Raw genomic sequence first — 18,391 nt, 5'->3', positions numbered from 1 at the left:
ATGAGCCCTCCATCCTTCTTAATTGGTGGACGGATCCGCCCCACCCTGCCTTCTGACTAGATACAGCAGGATCTACAACCACATAAACGAATGTGTTGTATTTTGTAGACTGGTCACAATTATAACAGAGATGAAAAAATAGCAAAGAGACTGTAGGGCAATGCATTTTATAGAGGGCGCACTTTAGTTCTTTACCGGTAGCCAGCGGGGTGTGCGTGCACTCACCCAGGTTTATGGGGCACCAGCAATAGCGCCTGTGTATATAAGCGGCCGCGCGCTCAGCTTCGCTCTCTTTCTGCTGTGGCCATAACCCGAGCGCAGTCTCGTGAAGTGCTCTCGCACTGCTCTAATCTCCCACAATCAACAATAACCAATCAACTATAGTCGCAGTGGAGGGAGCCTCATACTTTGTGCGAGTGTAATTGACAAATGATTCCTGTATCATAATCCAGATAATTAAGTAATCTCTGAGTTTATAAGGGAAGTGATTGAGTATAAGATCACGTAGGCGAGGCACCTAAGTAGGCTGAAACTGGAATGAGGACTAAATCACCAAAGCTATGGGTCGGTGCAAACCGTGTGTTTAGTGTGCAATTCCTCTCCCGAGATATCCCAGTCTGTCAGCCCAGTGAATGGAGTGAGTGCGTGATAGGGTGCTTTTTTTGGTAGTCTGCGGCGGGCCTGGCGGTAAACTTCCGCCGAAACGGATCTGCTGTGGTCCAATTGTTACGGTGTTGGACGTACGTGTCGTGGTACTAAGGTTCGAACCCTAACGGGGAACACGGAGCTTGTTTTATTGGGCAAGACATTTTATTTCAATAACCTCTCTCCATACAGGGGTATAAATAGGTACATGTAAAGGCAGAGACCAGAATGCAATGCTCTTGAGATGATGCAAAATTGGTCTAATGGCCTGATGAACTGGAGTTATGATTGTGAAACTCTTTGAGACCTTTGGTAAAGGTACATTAGCACCACGTAATTATTACGGTCTTAAATTAGGTAAACCTGCCTGCAACAACAGTAGCTGAAAGGTCAATGGTGAGTGCATTGTCAATTCGTCCGTTGTTGCTCATCGCGTCACTGCGAAGCACGTCCAGTATGGTGTCGCTTACAATGGCGGAGTTGATGGGGTATTGAGCAACAGCGTTCACTAGAAGACTGCCGCTACGAACTGACACAACCTCGAACCGTATTATATCAGACGTTGTCTCGAACCGTCGACAAAGTCTAAAGACCTGAAAAAAAATTTGAGTTAAAAATGAAAAAAGAATGACAGATAATTAGAAAGCAGGAATAACAAACTAGACACTTGCGAATATGGAGATTCTCGCCAAAAAAAAAATAATAATCAAGATTTGTTCGAACGAGGTATTGGCTTATCATGACAGTTTGGATTTTCTGTAAAGAGAAGAAAAACGAAAGAAATCAACACGTGCATTAAATGACATTAATCACAGAAAACCCACCCATCTTCGTAAACACCGGCAGTCGTGGACCCCTATTGTCCCTAATCCTCATTCCTTTGTTTGTACTTTTTAGCATCAATGATGATCTCTCATTGTTTGACAATCATGGACGTTCGGCCAATCGTTGACGTTTGTTTGTACCCTAACTCTTTTGTCCTAGGTCCACGATTGCCGGTGTTCTCCATGAGCATAATTGCAGTTACACCTGATTAGGGACACCTGATGTGTGAATAATGTATAATTGGAGCGAAATGCGTTTTTTTTACACAATAAAATTGACTTGTTGGTCAAATTTCGAGCAACATCGTTGCCCTTCATCTGAGGCTCATCAGCAAGTTTGCAGTGAAACCTAAGAACATCCAACATATTTTTAAAGCAGTGTCACATGGGAAATAGATAAGTGCCCAGAGCAAAGCTTCAATGACCGGCTGCAATAAATCGGCAATAACAGATCCTGTAGCTCAGGAAAATCACACAAGAGAAACAGTTCGTTTCCATGTAACGGTCCTCTGTTGTAGGTTTGTGTGCCTAGTCTATGGGAGAGTGTTATATTACATGGACAAAGGAAAACACAAAGCATTGTTCTCGGGAGGATAGTAAAACAAGAGTATAATGTTCAATTACAACAACATGTACACTGTAAAAATGGTGCTTAGGATTTAAACACATTTCTAAACACTAATTCTGTACCCACCTTTTCCACACGTTTAGCATCATGACATGTTTAAATTTCCTTTTTTTCTGTGACACGCATTATCCGTTTGACATGTGCAATGAATAATATGTTTAGCATTTAAACACCTTCCTAATCGCATTTAGATATACAATCCTAAGCACATGTCCAAAACGTAACCACGTTTAGTTTCACAACATTAAAAAGTGGTAAACGTTTAGAATTGAAACACATTCCTAAACGTATTAAACTCTAAACACGTTTCTGATGTGTTTAAATGCTAAACACTGTTTTTACAGTGTATATTGCGTGCCTGTGTTTGAAAACTTACTGCATTTTGGACATATATTGAAAGGTCTCTAAAGGCCTGGGAGGTCTTGTCTTGGTACTGGTCTTGGTAAGCAACAGGTATTCCATCGACTTCTAGGATTCGAAGCTGAACACTGAACTCTGTATTAAAATGGATTCAGAAATAATATTTACAGTTGAGGAAGTTTACCATATACGCGTTAAGTTGGAGATACAGGGCAATTGTTTTGTATCTCTTGGGTAAAGTCATCAGTAAATCATTTATGCATCCATTAACATTACTGATTAAAAAAAAAACCAAAGGACAACCTCTGAGATACCTGCCGTGCAAAATGTGTATATAATTATTGCATTAAGGTCGCATAATGTGTTATTGATGTGTGCTACTTAGATCGAATATTAAAGGTAAGGCACAGGAAACTGCGAAAATGTCAATTAAAGGATATTTCACCTTTAGTGGGTGGTTCAATTCCAACATCAGTAGTAAATACCATGTTTCCAGACCTTGTTGTTGATGGTCGATCGCGCCCCGCCTCAGTTGACGATGAACCAGAGGAGACAATCGGCGCTTTTGGAGTGAGTGTTCCGGCTGTGGTTGGAGTGATATTCAGTGACACTTAAACAGGATATTTTGACAACGGCTTTAGTTGATGTTCGAGTTATTATGTCCGATACGCGTCCACGTGCGCATGACAAACCTGTACAATATTTGCAGTATGGCAAGTGATAAGCTAAATTATGTTTCCCGACCTCCTAAGTTCATGGGGTTCGGTATCTAGCTCCCATTTAAAGCCATTGGTTGGGTCACCTCTGAGCGCGCGCATCCTGATTGTCTATTTTCAAATCGCTGCTTCCTAGCTCCAGTGCATGAACGCTGACACAACACACGATTATCAAAAAAAATCACTCCTGTCTTACCCAAAAAGTACGCAAAATCATCAGTGTCTCCATGAAGGTAACTTTCAAGTATTTCAACTGCATAGATTTTAAATACTGAACAGTAAGTTCACTCTCTTTATTGATATTTGCCAGAGACACTTTCGAATTCAGCAAAAATCGAAGCTCACCAGTTCCGAAACTTGTACGTTCGTGGCGCGGCTATTGTCATTTTTGCAATAGGTTGGTTCAGGCAAATGTTACCGTTGTGATTATTAATTCACGAGGCGGGATTCAGACCTTATCACGTCATGCATATCATTTGCATACATCGGGAGGGATGCTAGCTACCTGTCCCGAAATTTGAAGTCCAAAGGACAATGGGGACAGGGAACAAGACTTGTGATAAGCACACGTGTTGTTGCCCAGGTTGTGAGCGGGCCTATTGGGTAGATCCTTTGTTTCTTGGGAATGGGAGTATTTTAGAATAATATACTACATGCGTTGTCACCTGTTGCTTCGATAGCAGACGTTTGGTCGATCAGCTGTGATTCGGTTGAACCACTTAGTTCAGTTGATGACCTTGAAGTGGATCGTATATCAATCTGCCCTGCCGCGGTTGTTTCTGTAGTGACAGCATTCTGCGATTCGGTAGTGGCACTATCGGCTGTTTAATCAAAATAAAATACTATGATGTGATCATTATTATGGATTCTGATTTAGATGAATTTGTTGTAAATTTAGTGCAGGAAAGTCAGACCACAAATTGTAGCTGTTTTGGCAAGTTGGACGAAACAGTTCTTGTTTTCGTTAATATATTTTTATGTTAGCCGTTTTGGAAATTCCACAAAAACAGGTCTTGTTTTGTTAATGTTTTCTTTTCCAGATTTTGTGTCCATGGGGTACACGCTGTTTAATTTTAATAATACACTTTGGCTGAAGCAATGACGCCATGATTAATTCCTTACATATATGGCGTCACATTAAAGGGGCACTTTTCTAAGGCCTATATCTATAGAACTATAGATTGATATAATATTGGGATGTGTTATAGATGAACATTTTAGTGACGTCATGATAAAGCTATCACTAGTCGTGACATATTAAAGGGCATTTTCAAATTCTTTATCTACAGAGTTGTATTTTCGATGCGGCTGTAACTTTGGTCGGTGCGTAGACCAGGACGGGTTGTAGATGAAAATAAGGTGACGTCGTGGTGACATCATCACATGTCATGTACGTCATTTGTCTTATTGGTGACATTTGAAGTGACGTTGTCATGTTGTCATCACATCACATCATTTGAGTGATTTCAAACAGCCAGAACAGCTGGTGTTTGTCCACAAACACATTTCTAGCCTACAATTTCAGTTTCCTATGTACAACAATAATGTCGACAATTTAACGACTTTGTATAATACGAATACATGTAGTTAATCTTTTTCAAAGCATTGATACCTTTAATTCATACAAAATAAAGCAACAGCGTATATTCAAGTAAAAGCTAAACGTGAAGTCAGCACTTCTAGTTTATAGCAAGTGCGTTTGCTTCATTTTTATTCACGCAGATGCGAATAATTGTCTAGAAATTGGTAGTACATGCAAATGCGGTTGTTTATACAAACAACCGCATTTGTTTACGTCATACATTTCGTAATTCTTGGCTGGTGCACTTACATATCTTGCCGTCAGAAAACACGCCCCTTGTTGCTGATGGTACTCAAACGGAAACAGTCAACTTTGAATGCACCGAGTACATGCAGTGTTTTGGACTTCTTTTTTTTAGCTCTTATTGTCTACGGAAATGTTAATATAGGGTTTGGGATTCCCGTCAATGAATGCCATTGGCTTTCATCTATGTGCAAAGGGTGCCACGCCAACTTATAAACTGATATGTAAAGCCACAACCTGTGATTGGCTGTAATTTATGTCCAACAATTTAAGTGAGAATTGCGTGGACTTGCTTTCATAATGCGCAGGTGTTGTTTCTAAGGTAGGCTACGTAGCGGGTGAGCTGTATTGATCTCTACATTGTTACGTGCTCGTGGAATACCGTTCGTCTTAGGCTAATTATGAAAGGGTTGATAGTACTCCAATTATGATTATCACCTGTTGAGTCAGTAGCAGATGTTTGGTCGATCGGCTGTGATTCTGTTGAACCAACAAGCTCAGTTGTGGAGCCTGTAGTGGATTGTACGTCAATTTGTCCTGCAGTGGTTGCTTCTGCTGTCGACTCAATAGCAGAGGTTTGGTCGATCGGCTGCGATTCTGTTGAACCAACATGTTCAGTTGTCGAGCCTGTAGTGGACTGTACGTCAATCTGTCGTGTGTTGGTTGCTTCTTTGGTCGTGACAATCGACGAATCTGTCGTGGAACTTTCGGCTGATTAATCAAAAAAGAGTGTAAACTATGATGTTAATTCGGGCGATTCACAATGCAGTGCGCCACCTAGGATTTACCATGAAGAGTTCATTGCTTCACTTGACGGTGGACAAAACATGGCCCATTTGAATGATAGTTGGTAGACAACGAGCTAATAAGCCTCTGTACTAATGACGTCACACTTTGTTTACGTGTGCACTTTCCAATGCAGCCAATGGGGTCCGCGATCCACTGAGCACCATAGGAAAGCACAAACGTAAACAAAGTGTGACGTCATTAGTACAGATGCTTATTGATAGATTGGGTTATCTGTATTCGAACCCCTGGTGTTCTGATCATGAGTAACGAACCCTTACGACAAGGCCACACGCCCCAAAATCAATAATGCTATGTAAACATGGAAAGCTTACGAGATATGAGTTCCACATCATCGATCGCAACATCTGACTCGATAGACGTTCCTTCAGTCGTTTTGAATGCGATATGGAAGTTGTAGCTAACTTCTGTTAAGTTGACCTCTCTATGGAGCCACATCGGTTCTGTAGATTGTTGCCCGGTAATTATCAAGAGTTCCAAATTGGGATGCGAGAAAACGTCAGCTGGCCGTTGATAGATGCGGAGCGAATCTATAGGAAAATCAATTTGATTTAATAAAACAAAATCTTTGATTAGAAAAAAAAACAGACTTAATACGTAAATTTACGTAACACGAGTTCAATATCGGCGATTGCAATGTCGGATTCAATGGTTGAGCCTTGCATACTTTGGAATCTGACGAAGAAGTTGCAGCTAGTATTTGTTCAGTTGATCTTTATCTGGAACATCAGTTCAGTAGTTTGCTGCCCGTAAATATCCAAAAGTGGAGTACATAGCGTGAAAGGGGGAAGAATTCCGGCCCCGGCCCATTTAGGGTTAAAAAAAAACCCACCATATTGATAAAAAGAAAAGAAAATGGCAAACATGTACTCCAATTATACGCTTACTAAACTACTGACAGAAAAAACTAACACTTTCAAATTTCCCCAGCTGCGAATTTGTCGACCAACTCCCAAAATGCACTGGGAAAATGAACTCTCCATGTCAAACCTTGGTGGCGCACTGCATTGTGAATCACTCGAATTTCAATCTGAAGATTTCATGTATGACGCCCGTTAAACATAAGGATAGAATTTGCATTACCTATTCCACTTCCGTACATATTGAGCCAGAATGACAGCTTCCCGTTGGAAAAACGAGAATTTAGCTCCGGACTTTTCAAAGTAGCTGTGCCATCTGCCGTGTAACTCCGTCCGTCATAATACACGTACGCTCCCGAGATTGCTATGACAGAGAAGTATAGTTAACGTTTGATATCTACAGGGCGAGTAAAAACAAAAACGAAACCCAAATGTTGGGACCATTGTTTTAGTGAAATTCTGCATGTAGCGCTTTCAAAATCTAGGATTGAAATGTTGATATACCTGTCCAAGTGGAAAATAAAAGGTGTTTCCTCGAAATATATTTGTACTCTTGTCATATTATGTGCCGTGTTGTTTGTAAGGATGAGAGCATGCACAAAATAGGTTCAGTTAAAATCCGTTACTGTGGTATTTTGTGTGTGTAGAAGATAACAAAATGACTACCTTTACATAATTGACATTTCCTCAGCAACCCAAAGTGCTATTTTTATGATTTGTTCAGTATTCAAAAGAAACAGCTCTCAGCTTTAATTTGATACCCAAAACAAGAAAAACAAAGGCAACAGTTTTAGGGGTGTACTTCACTGGATCACCCTGTATGTTTAATCCAGTATGTATCTGAACACTATCGGGGCTAAATTAATACTGACTTAATTGGAAATCAATATAATACTAAAACAAACAATCACAAACAATAATGCCACCATTATAGCCGTTAAGACATCCCCTGAAGATATATATTGTCCTCCACCGCTGTGCCCCAGGTTCGAATCCCGCCTGGGCCAAGATTTGGTTTGGGTTTTCAGTCCCTGCCTGATTCTGTGAGTTTTCCCTCGTGTGGTCTGTGATTTTCATTCCACCTCTAAAACTGTCACTTCTTCTCATTGTCTTCTCTCTACAGGTTTCTTCAAGCTTGCGAGCTACAGTCACTAGAATGCTCTTTAGGTATCCTTTGTTTCATTACAAGGAATGATTAATAATAATGATAATAGTACCTAAATAATTACCGATTATTGGGTATTAAGGAAGACATTCCCACATTTTTTCCAACTTTAATGACCTCTAAGCCAAATTTTACCTCATCCTACAGCTACCCCCACCAATTTCATTGTTTTTCATTAATTGGACAACAAACAATTGATCTAGCATATTTGTGACATTACAATGTTGCCTCTAAATAGGAGCTGTGGCATTAGGTAGACATTGAAATGTCTCCCTAATTCCACACTTTTCCCAAAGGTTTAACTCCTGACGCTAAAGTGTCTCCCAAAGGCTTAAGTTTGTTTTGTTTCACTCCATACTTCAGATGTCTCTCGACCAACAGATATCAGTACAAACCGGTTCGAGCGTGATACAACGGGTTGCAACTGATTATAACGGCTTAGCTCAGCTGACTAGAGTCTCCGCTAAATGACCATGTCAACAATGGTGAAATCTATAACTCACTTCCCGTCGTTCTGTCAACTTCCGGTCCGGTGTTTGCATTGGGCGTGGCTCCTTGCTGTACCACCCAATCAACATCGAAGGCCATAGCAGGCTGCGTCCACCCACAGAATGTGCCCTCGAAGGCACAATTGAAATCGACACCTACATTGAAACAAAAAAGCGTCAAGAAATCAATCGAACATAATGTCCACGAATTTTGTCAGAACGACATCACACATTATGTGATACTACATTTACAGGGCGAGTCAAAAAGAAAGTGGCCTCGATTAATCGATTTGCGTCTTAAAAAAGCATGTTTCTTACTCATCTGGAAAAACAAATATTGGAAACTGATGCCTGCTACCAGGAATTACATTTTTTTGTACAAAAATAACCTATGTTTATAGCTGTACATGGAATGGTATTTGGAAGCTATTCCGCTGAGTGAGAATTACAGATGACACACAGGCATTCAATTACAAATTCAGTGGTAAATAAGTGGCCGTTCTTGCTCGCGCACGAAGCCCATTGTACTCTTGCGGCCATTTTGGCATTTGCATATGATCTTGGGCTGGAATGTGCAGCATATCATTTGACAGACGCGCTGTTGATGTTGTTGCTGCGGTTGTTGTTGCTGCTGCTGTTGTTATTGTTGTTGTTGTTGTTGTTGTGTGCAGCGGGCGGGGCCGGTGGATCAGTCTATAGGTTCCTTGCTCTTGGAACTTGATTGGAATAATATAATCAGGAGGGTTTATAATGTTTGTCACCTGTTGAGTCAATAGCAGAGGTTTGGTCGATCGGCTGTGATTCTGTTGAACCAACATGTTCAGTTGTCGAGCCTGTAGTGGACTGTACGTCAATCTGTCGTGTAGTGGTTGCTTCTTTGGTCGTGACAATCGACGAATCCGTCGTGGAAATTTCGGCTGGTTAATCAAAAAAGAGTGTAAACTATGATGTTAATTCGGGCGATTCACAATGCAATGCGCCACCAAGAGTTTACCATGGAGAGTCCATTTTTTTCACTTGACGGTGGATTAAACATGGCCCATTTGAATGAATGTCAGCAGACAACGAGCTAATAAGACTCCGTACTAATGACGTCACGCTTTGTTTACATGTACACTTTCCAATGGAGCAAGAGGGGGTCCACGGTCCACTGAGCACCAAAGTAAACAAAGTGTGACGTCATTAGTACAGATGCTTATTTATAGATTGGGGCATAGCATTCTGCCGCCTTACAGATAAAACACCATATTGATACAAAGAAAAGGGCAAACAAATACTGGAATCATGCGCTCACAAAACTACTGATTAGAGAAAAAACCAACAAATAAAAACATCCCACTCTGCGAATGTGTCCACCATCTACCACTCTGCACGGACAATGCACTCTCCATTGCTAACTTTTGTTGGCCCACTGCATTGTGAATCGCCCGAAATAAAAGAAAACAAAATCAATTCAAGAAACGTTAAGTTTAGACATTCCAATGACAATCCTGAAAGCAAGCGTGATGGTATCAAAATATAGGACAGCAGTATTAACACAGCAAAGGTGTGTGGTTACGTAATGCAAGTCACAAGTTGACAAATTGTTTCACATCCTGCAACTGATGAAGATGCTTTTGTTTCATGTCTGAAGTAACTCTAATTTCGTCTGACTGGCTCTGTTGTGGAAAACATCAAGCTCAGAAATGTACAACCAACATGTTCGACATTGGTTTTGCCTATAAAATGTACAACTGTACAATACTTTACATCCAATACGAAGTTGCATAAACCATTAAACTGTATATCGTTTTTATCCCAAGTTTGCTTCTGGGAAAGAAAGTCGGTAATTTCTGCAGCGCATCGGACGGATTAAGAGACAGTTACAGTGAGTTGAACTTCAAAAATGGGCTTCAACCCATCAATCACTATGTTAAATAAATAAAGTCTGTCACGAGCTAATGTGACCCATCAGCCAGGCATTTGTCTCAAGTTTCTGTTCAGTAGCATGAAACTACTTATTTCTACTCCACCTGGATGGGATGCTAGTCCATCGCAGGTTACTCCCAGCTATGCGGTATCCATTTATACGTATGGGTGGAGAGAGGCAAGTTGGGGTGAAGTGGCTTGCCCAAAGACACAACATGTGACCAGCAACTGTATTTGAACCCCTGGTGATCTGATCATGAGTAACGAACCGTAACGACTAGGCCACACGCCCCACAATCAATAATGCTGTGTAAACATGGAAAGCTTACGAGATATGAGTTCCACATCATCGATCGCAACATCTGACTCGATAGACGTTCCTTCAGTCGTTTTGAATGCGATATGGAAGTTGTAGCTAACTTCTGTTAAGTTGACCTCTCTATGGAGCCACATCGGTTCTGTAGATTGTTGCCCGGTAATTATCAAGAGTTCCAAATTGGGATGCGAGAAAACGTCAACTGGCCGTTGATAGATGCGGAGCGAATCTATAGGAAAATCAAATTGATTTAATAAAACAAAATCTTTGATTAGAAAAAAAAAAGACTTAATACGTAAATTTACGTAACACGAGTTCAATATCGGCGATTGCAATGTCGGATTCAGTGGTTGAGCCTTGCATACTTTGGAATCTGACGAAGAAGTTGCAGCTAATTTCTGTTTAGTTGATCTTTATCTGGAACATCGGTTCAGTAGTTTGCTGCCCGTAAATATCCAAAAGTGGAGTACATAGCGTGAAAGGGGGTAAGAATTCCGGACCCGGCCCATTTAGGGTTAAAAAAAACCCCACCATATTGATAAAAAGAAAAGAAAATGGCACACATGTACTCCAATTATACGCTTACTTAACTACTGACAGAAAAAAAACCTAATAATTTCAAATTTCCCTAGCTGCGAATTTGTCGACCATCTCCCAAAATGCACTGGGTAAAAAAAGTCTCCATGGCAAACCTCGGTGGCGCACTGCATTGTGAATCACCCGAATTTCATTCTGAAGATTTCATGTATGACGCCCGTTAAACAGAAGGATAGAATTTGCATTACCTATTCCAATTCCGTACATATTGAGCCAGAATGACAGCTTCCCGTTGGAAAAACGAGAATTTAGCTCCGGACTTTTCAAAGTAGCTGTGCCATCTGCCGTGTAACTCCGTCCGTCATAATACACGTACGCTCCCGAGATTGCTATGACAGAGAAGTATAGTTAACGTTTGATATCTACAGGGCGAGTAAAAACAAAAACGAAACCCAAATGTTGGGACCATTGTTTTAGTGAAGTTCTGCATGTAGCACTTTCAAAATCTAGGATTGAAGGTTGATATACCTGTCCAAGTGGAAAATAAAAGGTGTTTCCTCCAAATATATTCGTACTCTTGTCATATTATGTGCCGTGTTGTTTGTAAGGATGAGAGCATACACAAAACAGGTACAGTTAAAATCCGTTACTGTTGTATTTTTTGTGTGTAGAAGATAACAAAATGACTACCTTTACATAATTGACATTTCCCCAGCAACCCAAAGTGCTATTTCATGATTTGTTCAGTATTCAAAAGAAACAGCTCTCAGCTTTAATTTGATACCCAAAACAAGAAAAACAAAGGCAACAGTTTTAGGGTTTTACTTCACTGGATCACCCTGTATGTTTAATCCAGTATATATCTGAAAACCATCGGGGCTTAATTATTACTGACTTAATTGGAAATCAATATAATACTAAAACGAACGATCACAAACAATAATGCCACCATTATAGCCGTTAAGACATCCTCTGAAGATATATATTGTCTTCCACCGCTGTGCCCCAGGTTCGAATCCCGCCTGGGCCAAGATGTGGATTGGGTTTTCAGTCCCTGCCTGATTCTGTGAGTTTTCCCAAGTGTGGTCTGTGATTTTCATTTCACCTCTAAAACTGTCATTTCTTCTCATTGTCTTCTCTCTACAGGTTTCTGCAAGCTTGCGAGCTACATTGCTTATGGTGCTTTTGAGGAATGCTTTGTTTATTTACCATAATGATTAATAATAACTATATTAGTACCTAAATACTTACCGATAATTGGGCATTAGGGAGACATTCCCACATGTTTTCCAACTTTAATGATGACCCCTAAGCCCTTCACCTTATCCCTCCCCACAAATGTCATTGTTTTTAAAATTAATAGGACAACAAACAATCGATCTAGCCTATTTGCGACATTACAATGTTGCCTCTAAATAGGAGCTGTGGCATTAGGTAGACATTGAAATGTCTCCCTAATTCCACACATTTCCCAAAGGTTTAACTCCTGACGCTTAAGTGTCTCCCAAAGGCTTAAGTTTGTTTTGTTTCACTCCATACTTCAGATGTCTCTCGACCAACAGATATCAGTACAAACCGGTTCGAGCGTGATACAACGAGTTGCAACTGATTATAACGGCTTAGCTCAGCTGACTAGAGTCTCCGCTAAATGACCATGTCAACAATGGTGAAATCTATAACTCACTTCCCGTCGTTCTGTCAACTTCCGGTCCGGTGTTTGCATTGGGCGTGGCTCCTTGCTGTACCACCCAATCAACATCAAAGGCCATAGCAGGCTGCGTCCACCCACAGAATGTGCCCTCGAAGGCACAATTGAAATCGACACCTACATTGAAACAAAAAAGCGTCAAGAAATGAATCGAACATAATGTCCACGAATTTTGTCACAACGACATCACACATTATGTGATACTACATTACAGGGCGAGTCAAAAAGAAAGTGGCCTCGATTAATCGATTTGCGTCTTAAAAAAGCATGTTTCTTACTCATCTGGAAAAACAAATATTGGAAACATATGCCTGCTACCAGGAATTACATTTTTTTTTGTACAAAAATAACCTATGTTTATAGCTGTACATGGAATGGTATTTGGAAGCTATTCCGCTGAGTGAGAATTACAGATGACACACAGGCATTCAATTACAAATTCAGTGGTAAATAAGTGGCCGTTCTTGCTCGCGCACGAAGCCCATTGTACTCTTACGGCCATTTTGGCATTTGCATATGATTTTAGGCTGGAATGTGCAGCATATCATTTGACAGACGCGCTGTTGATGCTGTTGCTGCGGTTGTTGTTGCTGCTGCTGCTGCTGTTGCTGTTGCTGTTGTTATTGTTGTTGTTGTGTGCAGCGGGCGGGGCCGGTGGATCAGTCTATAAGTTCCTTGCTCTTGGAACTTGATTGGAATAATATAATCAGGAGGGTTTATAATGTTTGTCACCTGTTGAGTCAATAGCAGAGGTTTGGTCGATCGGCTGTGATTCTGTTGAACCAACAAGTTCAGTTGTCGAGCCTGTAGTGGACTGTACGTCAATCTGTCGTGTGGTGGTTGCTTCTTTGGTCGTGACAATCGACGAATCCGTCGTGGAAATTTCGGCTGGTTAATCAAAAAAGAGTGTAAACCATGATGTTAATTCGGGCGATTCACAATGCAGTGCGCCACCAAGAGTTTACCAGGGAGAGTCCATTTTTTTCACTTGACGGTGGATTAAACATGGCCCATTTGAATGAACGTCAGCAGACAACGAGCTAATAAGACTCCGTACTAATGACGTCACGCTTTGTTTACATGTACACTTTCCAATGGAGCAAGAGGGGGTCCACGGTCCACTGAGCACCAAAGTAAACAAAGTGTGACGTCATTAGTACAGATGCTGATTTATAGATTTGGGCATAGCATTCTTCCGCCTTACAGATAAAACACCATATTGATACAAAGAAAAGGGCAAACAAATACTGGAATCATGCGCTCACTAAACTACTGATTAGAAAAAAACCAAAAAAAACAACATCCCACTCTGCGAATGTGTCTACCATCTACCACTCTGCACGGAAAATGCACTCTCCATTGCTAGCTTTTGTTGGCGCACTGCATTGTGAATCGCCCGAATTAAAAGAAAAAAAATCAATTCAAGGAACGTTAAGTTTAGACATTCCAATGACAATCCTGAAAGCAAGCGTGATGGTATCTCAATGTAGGACAGCAGTATTAACACAGCAAAGGTGTGTGGTTACGTAATGCAAGTCACAAGTTGACAACTTGTTTCACATCCTGCAACTGATTAAGATGCTTTTGTTTCATGTCTGAAGTAACTATTATTTCGTCTGACTGGCTCTGTTGTGGAAAACATCAAGCTCAGAAATGTACAACCAACATGTTCGACATTGGTTTTTCCTGTAAAATGTACAACTGTACAATACTTTACATCCAATACGAAGTTGCATAAACCATTAAACCGTATATCGTTTTATCCCACGTTTGCTTCTGGGAAAGAAAGTCGGTAATTTCTGCAACGCATCGGACGGATTAAGAGACAGTTACAGTGATTTGAACGTCAAAAATGGGCTTCAACCCATCAATCACTATGTTAAAGTAAATAAAGTCTGTCACGAGCTGATGTGACCCATCAGCCAGGCATTTGTCTCAAGTTTCTGTTCAGTAGCATGAAACTACTTCTACTCCACCTGGATGGGATGCTAGTCCATCGCAGGTTACTCCCAGCTATACGGTATCCATTTATACGTATGGGTGGAGAGAGGCAAGTTGGGGTGAAGTGGCTTGCCCAAAGACACAACATGTGACCAGCAACTGTATTTGAACCCCTGGTGATCTGATCATGAGTAACGAACCGTAACGACTAGGCCACACGCCCCACAATCAATAATGCTGTGTAAACATGGAAAGCTTACGAGATATGAGTTCCACATCATCGATCGCAACATCTGACTCGATAGACGTTCCTTCAGTCGTTTTGAATGCGATATGGAAGTTGTAGCTAACTTCTGTTAAGTTGACCTCTCTATGGAGCCACATCGGTTCTGTAGATTGTTGCCCGGTAATTATCAAGAGTTCCAAATTGGGATGCGAGAAAACGTCAGCTGGCCGTTGATAGATGCGGAGCGAATCTATAGGAAAATCAATTTGATTGAATAAAACAAAATCGTTGATTAGAAAAAAAAAGACTTAATACGTAAATTTACGTAACACGAGTTCAATATCGGCGATTGCAATGTCGGATTCAATGGTTGAGCCTTGCATACTTTGGAATCTGACAAAGAAGTTGCAGCTAATTTCTGTCCAGTTGATCTTTATCTGGAACATCGGTTCAGTAGTTTGCTGCCCGTAAATATCCAAAAGTGGAGTATATAGCGTGAAATCTGTTGATGCCTGAATTATGTGAAGACCATCCAGAAAAAATCCCTTTCATGTCCCTCAAACTAGGTTTTCGTTTAAATTTATACCAAAAAGATAAAATGTAACACAAAATGCCTGATACTTTTGCGCAAGAGGGCGCTGTAATAAAACATTATTGAGACGCTTGGTGGCAGCAAAACACACCTGTCCTTTTCTCCTGATAACGTCATTTGGAAGATGCGCCTATCACGTAGACAATCGAAATGGACCGGTGTGCTTGCTGCCACCAACGTCTCATATATAACCATCAACGTCAACTAAAGGACACTTTTGCAATCTAGGGATTTGTAAATTTAGGTAATGGTACTAAACTAATTCAATAAGACCTTGGGTTTCATAATGCTGTGACGTCATCAGACCGGAAGTTAGGTGTTATTATCACATACAATTAACATTTATTATAATGTCCTTTCACTTCATGATGAGCATGTATCATTTAGAAACAAAAACAAACATCACATTTTAACCGATGACGTCAGCTACCCTTAAATGTACGTGTTACAAAACTATGTATATTGATATGTTTTATTCCGGAACAGTTTTTTTTTTTTTTCAAATCAAAACAGATGATTGTACTGGAAATATTATAATTTTCTTTTTCTGTTGAGACAAAAAATATCCATAACTTAACTGGGCAATGTCCAAGTAATTGTCCTGCCCCATCACAGTGCGTTTGTATCTCACCAGATTTGTATCTCACCATGATTATGTTCTGTCATTCGGGCGATTCACAATGCAGTGCGCCACCAAGAGTTTGCCATAAAGAGTCAATTTTGTCAAGTTTACGGTCGACAAAACACGGCTCATTCGAATGAGTGTCAGTAGACAACATGAGCTATTTTGTTACAGATTGGGGCATAGCGTTCTGCCGCCTTAACCTTAAAAGAGCCGGGTTATTTTTGATCAATTCTCAGCCAAGATCTCGGCTATCGAGTGACGAAAAATTATGAAACTCGGTACAAAATGTGCAAAAAGTAATTATTCATATGCATGGATGGTAATTCCACTTTGATATTAAAAGATGCAAGACTCCAGGCTAAAAAGTCAGAACAGCTGCGGTCACCAAAAAAAAAAAAAAAATTAAGGCTATCGCGGAAAAAAAAAAAAAAACTTGGGGGGGGGGGGAAGAATGCCGGCCCCGGCCCATTTAGGGTTAAAAAAACCCCACCATATTGATAAAAAGAAAAGAAAATGGCAAACATGTACTCCAATTATACGCTTACTAAACTACTGACAGAAAAAACTAACAATTTCAAATTACCCTAGCTGCGAATTTGTCGACCATCTCCCAAAATGCGCTGGGAAAATGAACTCTCCGTGGCAAACCTTGGTGGCGCACTGCATTGTGAATCACCCGAATTTCAATCTGAAGATTTCATGTATGACGCCCGTTAAACAGAAGGATAGAATTTGCATTACCTATTCCACTTCCGTACATATTGAGCCAGAATGACAGCTTCCCGTTGGAAAAACGAGAATTGAGCTCCGGACTTTTCAAAGTAGCTGTGCCATCTGCCGTGTAACTCCGTCCGTCATAATACACGTACGCTCCCGAGATTGCTATGACAGAGAAGTATAGTTAACGTTTGATATCTACATGGCGAGTAAAACAAAAACGAAACCCAAATGTTGGGACCTTTGTCTTAGTGAAGTTCTGCATGTAGCACTTTCAAAATCTAGGATTGAAAGGTTGATATACCTGTCCAAGTGGAAAATGAAAGGTGTTTCCTCCAAATATATTTGTATTCTTGTCATATTATGTGCCGTGTTGTTTGAAAGGATGAGAGCATGCACAAAATAGGTACAGTTAAAATCCCTTACTGTGGTATTTGTTGTGTGTAGAAGATAACAAAATGACTACCTTTACATAATTGACATTTCCTCAGCAACCCAAAGTGCTATTTTCATGATTTGTTCAGTATTCAAAAGAAACAGCTCTCAGCTTTAATTTGATACCCAAAACAAGAAAAACAAAGGCAACAGTTTTAGGGGTGTACTTCACTGGATCACCCTGTATGTTTAATCCAGTATATATCTGAAAACTATCGGGGCTTAATTATTACTGACTTAATTGGAAATCATTATAATACTAAAACGAACAATCACAAACAATAATGCCACCATTATAGCCGTTAAGACATCCCCTGAAGATATATATTGTCTTCCACCGCTGTGCCCCAGATTCGAATCCCGCCTGGGCCAAGATTTGGTTTGGGTTTTCAGTCCCTGCCTGATTCTCTGAGTTTTCCCTAGTGTGGTCTGTGATTTTCATTCCACCTCTAAAACTGTCATTTCTTCTCATTGTCTTCTCTCTACAGGTTTCTTCAAGCTTGCGAGCTACAATCACTAGAATGCTCTTTAGGTATCCTTTGTTTCATTACAAGGAATGATTAATAATAATGATAATAGTACCTAAATAATCGCCGATAATTGGGTATTAAGGAAGACATTCCCACATGTTTTCCAACTTTAATGACCTCTAAGCCAAATTTTACCTCATCCTATAGCTACCCCCACCAATTTCATTGTTTTTCATTAATTGGACAACAAACAATCGATCTAGCCTATTTGCGACATTACAATGTTGCCTCTAAATAGGAGCTGTGGCATTAGGTAGACATTGAAATGTCTCCCTAATTCCACACGTTTCCCAAAGTTTTAACTCCTGACGCTTAAGTGTCTCCCAAAGGCTTAAGTTTGTTTTGTTTCACTCCATACTTCAGATGTCTCTCGACCAACAGATATCAGTACAAACCGGTTCGAGCGTGATACAACGAGTTGCAACTGATTATAACGGCTTAGCTCAGCTGACTAGAGTCTCCGCTAAATGACCATGTCAACAATGGTGAAATCTATAACTCACTTCCCGTAGTTCTGTCAACTTCCGGTCCGGTGTTT

The 18,391-nt window shown here is 40.4% G+C and overlaps 1 protein-coding gene across 1 annotated transcript; it reads right to left on the bottom strand.

Moving 5' to 3' along the window:
- Positions 1-998: 998 nt before the first annotated feature.
- On the bottom strand, positions 999-17,047 carry LOC119725423 (MAM and LDL-receptor class A domain-containing protein 1-like). The gene is made up of 15 exons (XM_038196829.1): positions 16,913-17,047; positions 14,989-15,204; positions 13,520-13,675; positions 12,764-12,904; positions 11,328-11,468; positions 10,556-10,771; positions 9,080-9,235; positions 8,334-8,474; positions 6,889-7,029; positions 6,120-6,335; positions 5,437-5,709; positions 3,839-3,994; positions 2,903-3,040; positions 2,474-2,592; positions 999-1,238 (listed from the first exon to the last, which is right to left on the bottom strand). The coding sequence occupies exons 1-15, from the start codon at positions 16,929-16,931 to the stop codon at positions 999-1,001; spliced, it is 2,469 nt and encodes an 822-aa protein (XP_038052757.1). The 5' UTR covers positions 16,932-17,047.
- Positions 17,048-18,391: the final 1,344 nt, after the last annotated feature.

The sequence above is a fragment of the Patiria miniata genome, unplaced genomic scaffold (genome assembly GCF_015706575.1).
Source record: "Patiria miniata isolate m_02_andy unplaced genomic scaffold, ASM1570657v1 HiC_scaffold_19, whole genome shotgun sequence".
NCBI lineage: Eukaryota > Metazoa > Echinodermata > Asteroidea > Valvatida > Asterinidae > Patiria > Patiria miniata.
The sequence above is the reverse complement of the archived record's forward strand: the minus strand, read 5'-3'. Positions and strand labels throughout refer to the sequence as shown.